The 10301-nt window shown below is 41.6% G+C and overlaps 1 protein-coding gene across 1 annotated transcript in view; it reads right to left on the bottom strand.

Annotated features, from left to right (window-relative positions):
- Nucleotides 1-295: 295 nt before the first annotated feature.
- The window catches only part of PID1 (phosphotyrosine interaction domain containing 1), a gene marked incomplete at its 5' end in the record, with an annotated part of 87126 nt that continues 77120 nt past the window's right edge, over nt 296-10301 (bottom strand). Inside the window, one exon of the mRNA XM_080624296.1 lies at nt 296-1396. Within this exon, the coding sequence (XP_080480422.1) occupies nt 920-1396 (477 nt within the window). The 3' untranslated portion in view covers nt 296-919. The remainder of the gene's footprint in view (nt 1397-10301) is intronic.

Here is a 10301-nt window from a genome sequence, read left to right as displayed (position 1 = left end):
CACTCAACCAGCAATGCAGAGATCGGTAACATGGAGTTGAGTCTACTGTGCTCCTATCACTTCAGACCTGAGGTTGATGAGAAGTCAAAGTTCAAACACTGACAGACCCAAGAGTCCCTCAACTCTTACTAGTGGTCCCACCTCCTGCAGAACACAGCAGGACTGGAAAATCAACAGACAGTGGTGCTGGCTTGCTGCACCCCTACACGTCGTGGAGTATTTTTGCCCACCCCTTTTTGGTATCCTGCAGTATATAGTCTGAAACTGCAACTACTGGTGCTGGGTGAAAGATGTGGCTGCAGGTATATTAAGAAAATAGGTACAATGAATAAAATAAAGGATAGCATATGATATAATGAGTACATAAAAGCATCGACTTTTATCTGTGAAATGTGAATTAACTGTAGAGTGCCAGATCATTAGTCTAAAAGGCTATGTATGGCTGTCTTAGCCTACGTACGGTCAAAGAATTTTTGTGATGCCTCATGGAGAAAGATTCTTCAGGAGCCATTAGGGCTTTCCAGGTCTACTTGCTCTTGTGCACCAGCATCAGACCCCAGCTTATAATGCCAGGGGAGTAACTAATAAAATTGCCTGACCAGCCTCATAAGACAAACAGGAATGACTCCACTTCATGGTATGCACCTGAACTACAGAGATGAGAAAGGGACAGTGATGGGTGGGTGAGAGAAATGGGGGAGGGAGCTTTTTTTCTCACTTTTACAACAGCAGCAGATTTCAATGTAATTACTTTAATGATGCATATCTGTAGGTACTGAATTGCTCTTTTGATTTAAAAAGCTGGTCAGAGAAGTGTTTGGCAGTTCTTTCCTTCCCCAGTTTCAATTGTTACTTATTCATCTCTCAGCTCTCATTCCCTAGGCCATTTCTGCCTTTGCTGAACCATGATTGAGTTCAGTCAGCCATCATCAGACTCAAATTCATGAGACACTTCCTCTGATGAGCTGTTCCTGTGGATCCGGCCATCGCTTTTCATGCTGTTAAAAGTTTTCTTAAAGGCCTCCATCATGGCATGGGCCAGCTTCTTAGCCTCCAGCTTGCTCTCACACTCTACAGCATGGCAGTCCATCTGGTAGGACAAGTCATCGTTGATCTCCCGATAGACCCAAGCAAAGATGTTTGGGCTGATGTTGTGGTCAGCAGTGCAGTAGGCTATACGTGCTACCTGAAAGGTATCCATGTGGACTGTCGCCTCACCTTTGAGGTCCAGATGATGCAGCCAGACTTGAAAAGGGCGAATTTCCAGAAGGGCATTAGCTGGGTAAATATCCTCCCTGGCGAGTGTGTGCTTCTTCCATAATTCAATGACCGGTTTCTCTGTGCAGCCTGACAAAAATTGCATCCCTGTTGTGGAAACCTTACCCAAATATGTAACCTGCAAAGAAGAGCAAAGGCAAGTGAAACACAGAGAGCAGACTCCAGCATTACTTCCTGCCAGCCTGGGGAACTGAACTTTATCTGGAAAAAAGCACCACCTTATCCCACCACCCCAGCAAACTCCCCAGTTTCCTCTATCACCTTCCAGAAAAGTTTTCAAACTGCTTTGCAGGTATTTTCTTTTCCAGATGCTGACTTCATCATTCAAGCCTAGAATTCCAAGGGATTTCACTCTCTCTCATGTAAAGCTCAGCTTTAGAGCCCATAACTGTACCTCTAAGCTCATATTGGGAGTCTAAGGACCAGTGGAACAGGCCCCAGGCAGCTGCAATACTAAGCAGGTTTTTTTCTTTCTACTTTATTCAGATGATTTATTTGTATCTTACTTCAAACATTAATACTAGGGAGACTGAGACATTCTCGGTTTGATAATGCAAGGCTTCAGGGGGTCAGAAAAGCATGACCATGGCAGAGGATTTTAAACTGCTTGAATGTTTTTTTCCAAAATGATCTTGTTTATCCAGCACTTCTGCTGTTTCTACTTAAATATTAAGCCAGGGATAGCTCAAAGCTGCTCAAAACTCTATATTTGAGCAGGACTGAGACATTATTACATCAAATTAAGAAAATATGCTGTTAGAAAAATCTGTTAATAAATCTACCTTAATCATATCATCTCTGCGGTTTTCTGTCTGTTTTGAGCAAATACCCTGTCATCTAACCTGCACAGTAAAGCAATGTGGTTTTAGTGCCCTTACTTTATTTTGTTCACCAAAAATCAAATTCACTAAGAAGTCCATATCAAAATTCTGTATCAAGCCTGTGCGGAAACATTCCCATGAATCTGTGCAGCTGCTAAAGAGGCTTTCTCCCACTTACAGCTGAATGGAAGAATATTTTATCTGGAAAAACAGATTTTCTGTAGAAAAGAGAGATCAATGCCACATAAATACAATTATGCAGATATTGCTTTTATCAGAATGATGCATTTAAGAACAACTATGTGTAAGCAAAATTGCTCCTTATTTGTCTCCTGCAGCAGTAACTGCTTGAGACAGAATCTCATGCTTCTGGCTTGATGTCTTATAACTTCATGTGCATCTTACTGAAGGCACTTGGATTAAAAAAAAAAAAATAGTCACATGCACTTTCCAAACTAATTTCTTCAAAATTCTGTATTGAACATATGGTATCAGCTATTTTTATTTTGCATATGCTTTAATAAATGCAACAAAAAAGGGAATTTCCATATTTAAACACATTTTAAAAAATCATATCCACTAGGAATACAGGATTTGGATTCCATGAAACAAAATTTTTTATAATGAAAATATTTTGCTGCAAGCTTCATAGGTTTTGTTAAACTCAAAGACCAAAATTAAGCATAATTAAGGAAAAAGCTTACAAAACATTATTGAAAGTCTGTGTGGCTTAATTGCGCCTGCCAAAAAACCAGTTTCATAGCACTGACATTTCAATGCGGGCAGTGTTATTCTTTGCCTATAAATATTCACTCTTTGCGCTGGGAATACGCTATACCTTATAAATCTTTATATTTTTTGAACAGTGGGAAGCACAACAGCTAGAACAGTTGTTAACAAGGCAAGACCTACCAGTGTTTCACTTTATTTTATTAGTGATGAGAGTTGAGTTCCCTAAAGTACTGTAGAATAACTTAAAACCTCAGAGCTCATAGGGCCAACTAAATACATACAAACAGCATATACAAGACCAAAGAGGAATGTGTTTTCAGCAGACTGTGCGGTATTTCGACATACACCCACAGTCATATTGATTTGAAAAGATCAAGATCAGTGTGCAAATTTGCACATTCAATATATTCTCCAAAGCTTAGCTCAGCCCCATTTCATATTCACAAGCCAGCTAACAAAAGACTAACATACACTGTAAACTAAATGAGCATTTGGGGTTAGATTTATAGCCTGTTGCAGTAACAGAAGTCCTTCATTGACTTCAAAGAGATCTGCGCAAAGCCTTGAAACCCTGAGGAACAGGGAATTAGCCTTTTGCTCACGCACTTTGTCACTGCCCAGATACAGTTTTCAATACCCAGCCACTGGAAAGATGCTGCCACCCCTGCAACATTTTGTCCCCTCAGCCACTGTTCGGAGAAGACCAGTATTAACTGCAGCATGCAGAAATAAGCACCTCTTGTTAGTACACAACAGTAAATATAAGGAATTGTTTCATTACAGGCTTGTATGCAAGAGGAAGTTGTTGACAGAACGTGAGCTGCCCTGCCATAACAGTGGGAGGAGTGGCAGAAGAGAGGAAAGCAAAGGCAGCTACATCCTACTGAGGAAGCAGTACCATGGGTCTTCCCAGGCAGTTAGCGCTGGTGACTCCGAGTGATGCTCGGGACACCTCTGTCAGCTGAGGGGCAAGCAACACCAGAGCTAGTTGTTCACACAGGAGTGCAAATTGAGTTTAATGTTTCCTCTGTTCCTTCTCTGCCATTAACTGCAACCCCCTGTTGGCCACCAATCTGTGCGTGGCCTGCTAAGTGTGAAGTTTAAAAAAAAGAAAAAAAGTATTTCCTTAAAAATAAAGTATTTGTATTTTATGAAGAAAAGCAGCGAATTGCTCTGAAAGCAGCAAAGGCAAAAGTAACTAATAAGAAAGATGGGACTATGGCTTGTTTACCAAAATGGGATATAATGGTCCAATTCACTGTCCCAGTTCTGTCAAAATATAACTATGTTGGAACCATTGGAAAGTTGCTTCCTTTAACACCACTTTGCAACTCCATTATATAAATTTCATTTTCCTTTGATGATAAGTTCATAAATATTTATAAAATGCTTAGACATTATAAGAAGGAGTTCACAGGAAACAGAAAATACAAAAAACCTTTGGTTTAGAGTCTGTCTTGTACTGTGTCTTATATAGAAACATTAACACCTAGTAATGTTATTTTTGGTTTGTTTTTTTTTTTTAAACAAATGACCTTTTTTTTCCTAGTTGAGATACAAGCATTTCACAAGAGTACCATTACTGAAGCTCTTAGTGATGACAGATGTCTAACAGTTCACTGCTTTATGGTCCCCTGCTAAATACAGAACACAGAAATAGGGGCTGATGAGACACCTCTAATATTTGACACAAAAAAAGGCAGCATCCTGTTAAGAACAAAGTTTTCTTCATGATTAACTATAATCTACATTTTATCCATTACTCAGTAACCCATTGATGCTGGCCAATTTAGTAACTTAGTAACATTTGTGTAATTGCAGAGACAGCACCGGTAAAAGATGGATTTATAGGGCACTTTTCTCTGAGCTCTCAGTTACAAGGTTATTCTTGTAACTGATGCTCCCTGCATTTTGGCTCCTACCTCAACACACTCCACAGCACACCCACCTTTACTTAAATGCCCAGAAACCACTGACCACACACATCATTAGAGTAAAGCTATTATAGTACAACCATCTTCTTTTCCAATTTCCAAGTTTGCCAACCAAAAATCAAAGAACATATTATTCCTTACATTATCAAACAGAGAAGAAAACTATTTTGAGGCAAAAATTCCCACTGGTTGTCTTTTCCATTAAAACTGATGGTATCTCATCAGTGTGAAGCCAGCAGGAAGTATATAGAAAAAAAGTAATTTCATCTTTCATACTCATAAGAACCAGACATGAAGGGCACAGAAAGACATTGTTGATGTTGTTATTATGTGTGTATGTGCAGACACACACTGAAGAACTGCCAGAACAGAATCAGCTGTATATAGCCTTTCTAACTAGAGAGTCATTGACAAGGACTAGTAATAGCTACAGCTCAGCCTATAAGCCTCATCTGTGATAATACAGCCAGATCACCAGCCAAAGTTCATCAGGGCTGAATAATGCTCCCTCTTCATCCAACACTAGACAGATGTCACTTGGCAGCAAATATCAGTCCAAGAAGATAACTTCTTTGTGACCGCATGCATGTCCTATAGCAAGTACCATCCTATACATGCTGAGGACAGCAGCCATGTTCCCTTCCCTCTACCCTCAGTGCAAAACAGGGTGGTTGTAATGTGTAAATTATGATCGAGCTGTCACAGCCTTTACTTGTTTTGGACACAGTATTTGAAATGAGAAAAGGAATGGAAAAGCCAGATTAATGCCACTTTGTTAGCATTAAGCAATAAAGGCATTTCATTTCATATTTTCTTCTAGAGGCAGGAATATATTTCTTTATGGCACTTTCAGTACTTTGTTTTGTATGTTCCATCTTTCCCATGGATTTCTGAAAGACACAACTCACAGCAACTTCTCATGCATGTTAAAAATCATCCACATTCTCTCTGGCCATTCTATGGCAAACCGGCATTTTCCATCTGATCCTTCACTCCCTGGTGAGCCACTGTCATCCAGCATGACATAAAATACACTTGTGGTTTCAGCACTTCTATGCTTGCAAACATTCAAACCATCAGCAAAGGCCAAGATGCTCTGAAGAGCTTCTTATTTCACCCTACAGGCTTGCCAACACCAGTGTCATTTTCTGATAAAATTGTCCTTCACAGAAACATGCTGTGCCTTTGCCCTTTTGTAATGGTTACAGCCATCTGACATGTAGAGATGTCTCATGTCAAAGGACATGAAGATTAATCAATGCCATCTTTCACGCACTGTCCTGAAAACACAAAAACATCTGAGTAGTTTGACTTTGTTTTCAACCCCTTCAGTCCATAATGTAGAGTGAATATATCTATTAATAACTAGGCTCAAGAGCTTACCAACTTTGAAGGGACCAATACAGCTGCTGCCAAAGACATTTTAACTTCTAGCACAGCACAATTTTTCAGAAGTAATAAGGAGTTCTTATTTTTCATATTCAATTATTTTCTTTATCATTGACCTCATACTGTTTACTTGAAATAAAGAACAGCTCAGCTCCTGCATGTGTCAATCTGACTTCAGATCTGACTCCCCTATGGATAAGTCCATAATGCTTATGGGCATTCACGAGTCTCAGTTTGGCATCTGAAGTTAGGCAGCCCAATTTCTTTTTCTCCCTCTGTTCTTTATCCCTTGTCCATAGAATCATAGAATCAACTAGGTTGGAAAAGACCTTTAAGATCAAGTCCAACTGTTATCCTAGGACTGCCAAGATCACTACTAAACTATGTCACTGAGGGCCTCATCTACATGGTTTTAAAACACTTCCAGGGACGGTGATTCCACCACTGCCCTGGGCAGCTGTTCCAATGCCTGAACACCCTCTCCGCGAAGAAATTTTTCCTAATATCCAATCTAAACCTCCCCTGGTGCAGCTTGAGGCCGTTTCCTCTTGTCCTATCACTTGCTACTTGGGAGAAGAGACTGACCCCCACTTCACTACAACCTTCTTTCAGGTATTTGTAGAGAGTGACAAGGTCCCCCCTGAACCTTCTCTTCTCCAGACTAAACAACCTCAGTTCCCTCAGCCATTCCTCATAAGACATTCTCCAGACCCTTCACCAGCTTTGTTGCCCTTTGCTGACTATCATTGCTCCAAGAAAGCTGATCCAAGTTGTAAAGATCCATAATTATTACATTACACAACGACAGATGCTCTCTTGGCACAGGACTCTGGCACAGAAACATGCACACACACAGGTCTCTGAGAGCTCTCATTTTTCTAGACCACGATCAAAGGACCACATGGAAAAATAACTTTAATACAAGTATTTCTTCCACATGAGATAATAAGAGTCTTTGTTAATACAATTTTGTGGATTTTTGTTAATTTACAAAGAAAATGAAAAAATTAAAACAGAGTACTTAACTTGAGCCAGTAGGTATTTACTCTGCATATTTGCAATCACCAGAGGATGCACCAGAGGATCTTAATCTTATGCAAATCTTGGTAACAGCTGACTGTCTCTTTTTTCAATCTGTCTTTTAAAATAAATATTCTTTTAGCCTCAAATCTGGTCTAGTTGCAACTGATTATGTTTGATCCAAGGTGGGAAGATATTTCTCACTTAAAGGCAAGGCAAGCAGAGATAATGAGACATTTTGTTCCGGATATCAGAGGATTTCTCCCATGGAAATTTTATGAAATGTGGTAATGAAAATGCAACTGGAAAGGCCTGTCAGGAAATACAGGCATAGACCTTCCAGTCAGCGAGTACTGGACAGCCTGGCAAGACCACTTGCATGTCTGCTGGTCCTTTGGGGACAGGGGATGCACTGCAGCATTTGGAAAGTCAGTCAGGGTCAAGGTGGCCTGCAAGAAGCTTCACCACAATGGCAGCACGCACAAAGCCCACAATGCCTCCCACGCAGAATGGCCAGGGAGGGTCAGGGCTCACTGAAGCATCGCACAGCTTTAATTTTATTATGCACAGTGGAGGTGGGATATGAGCAGGACAGGCCTGCAGCAGGCTGCCCAGCAGCTCAGTCAGTCATCTTCATTTCAGCAAAGGCAAATTTAGCTGTAGAGACATATGTAATGCCTTTAATTAACACACCCAACTCCTGGCACAGCAGGAGTGCTCCATGCCAACCAGGGTGTCTGTCTCACCGCACCACCACAGCAATCTCGGCTGTCCTCACCCTCAGGCACAGTGACTCTGCCTTAGGCTGGAGGCTTTCAGATTTAGAGACAAAAACTGCTTTTTGGCTCTGGAGGAAAAACAAAAATATCCCAGACATTCCACTGGATCACTGAGCAAATACCATGAACTGCACTCAAGCAACGTTTGCTTAACTGAGACCCAACAAACTGACTCAGTTAAGGAAAAAGGCTGCACAGTTTCCCTTTGCCTGTCACTGCTTCCTCGCCCACGCTGCCCACCATCCAGCCAAAGTCTTTGCAGAACAAACACGAGGGTCTTTGCAGGAATCACGGGGCTCCTCAGCACACAAAAATGCTCAGTAAATGCAGTAATGTGGCTTACACAAATATGTGCAGACCTGTTTTACTTTGAAGACGAAATTCAGAGCAAGAACAGACTGAGCTGGGCAACCGTTTAATGGAAAATAGCCATTGACTCTGACAGTTGCCCTCCCGTTTAGGAAGGATAAAAAAAAAAATAATAAAAAAAACAGTAGTTAATGTCTGATTTATTCTGAGGAATTAAAGAATGGCTCCAGAAAAAGCTGAAACTGTCAGCACCTCTTCAGCAGTTAAGTCAACAGCCAGCATCTGACTCCTTTAGTGGGAACAAAGCTGAACCTAAGTCATAAAACAATGCTAAAATTCCTCCTCAAAAACAAAAATAATAAACAAGCTCAGCAAGAAATGCATTAAAGTCTTTACATCTACAGAACTCCTTTGGAAAAACAACTGCAGGACAGCAGCTGCGCCTTCCCTCCCTTCCTTTGTCCATCCATCTGTTCCTACAGCCATGCTCACAGCAGTCCTTCACAGGTGCCTTTATTTTCCCATGTGTTTCTCAGCTGTGACCAGGCAACAGATCCTGCCTTAACTCCGTCCCAGGAAGGGTTCACCACACAGATAAGGTGTAAAGTGATAGCTTGGGGCAGTAAGTTCAGACATAACTAAATTCTCCAACTAAATTCCTCTAAAGGACACACCACACCTCTGGGGTTTTTAACCCATCATTACTCTTCCAGGTTTTACAGACTCTGTGCTTCCAGGTAGCTGTAGCAGGTGAAGGAGAAGGAAGAGTGGGGTACTGTAAAAAGTCCTTTTCTTGAAAAACTCTCATACCCAGTAAAAAGAAAAACATATTTCCAATTTCACTGCTGCTTCTGAGTTAGCCTGGGAATGCCTGCTAACATGGCAGCAGGCAGAGCAGATGAGTTACTGTGGTTCAGAGTGGGTGTCTCAACATCCAGTCCCACATCTGCCTCAGACATAGGGCTTTTCTGAAGGAGGGCAGAGCTCACCCACAAAGGATCTCTAGTTCCTCAGGCAGTGATCAGAGCAAACACTCCAGAGACTGCACACAACAGACATCAAGCATAGGGCACATCTCTGGGATCCTGTCCCAGCTCGGAGTGAAACACCCAAGAGCACACAGACATCCCAGAGCCCCTCTTCCCGGGCAAATAAACCCCCAGTCCTCCCAGAGCTGAGCTCTGCCGAGCCTTCCACTGACAGCACTTGGGGACGAGAGCAGAAGACAAAAACTGGGGACTGCTGACAAGAGCAGAACCGTCCTTACACCTTGCGACCAGCCCCATCACTGACACCAACCCACACAGCCATGGGGAGTCGGGCAAAAACATTGGCATTTGGTAAGTTTAAGATATAACAAAAAAAAAAAAAAAATCCCCTTGAGAGGTTAATATATAAGCTCTGAGAGAAACAAAAGCAAACAAGAAATAGCCCAATGGCTTCACAGGCCAAATAGCCAGGGCAGGGTAAAGAAGACAGCAAGCAGAGCTAACCTTCAGAAACACAACCCAGAGAAATGCAACAATCCAAGCTTTTCACCTTTCATTACATCAAGCTGCTGCTCAACAAGCCTCTTTATAAACTACCCTGGGTATTAAACTACTGCCTTCACCTAGACCTAAGAGCATCTAACTTATATCCAGCAACCAGGAGTTTCTGCCTAATTGGCAAAACGGTTAACCAAGCCCAAACACAACTGCAGCAAGAGCCAGCTCTGTTCCATGCAACCTCCCATTAGCAACAAAAGAATTGCCTCTTGCATTTCATTATCCACTGGACAGGAAGCTCGTTTTGTGGTTTGGCTTGAGGGGATGAGTCAAATGAAATCAAGTGGAACTGGCAAACTGCAGCTGGCTTGTAGTCAGTGAAACTTTGGTCCTGGTGTGAGTGGAAGATTTATGCTGCACTATTTAAAACTCAAGAAATCAATTTAATTCTAGCAGTGATTTTAAAATGTTGTAGTGCAAGACATAACTGAATGAGCAAATACATTTATCATACACAATCTCCGTGGGGCTGCTGGACACCCTACTATACAA

The sequence above is a fragment of the Psittacula echo genome, assembly GCF_963264785.1.
Source record: "Psittacula echo genome assembly, chromosome: 7".
NCBI classification, from domain to species: Eukaryota; Metazoa; Chordata; class Aves; order Psittaciformes; family Psittacidae; genus Psittacula; species Psittacula echo.
This window is presented reverse-complemented; position numbering and strand designations above follow the sequence as displayed.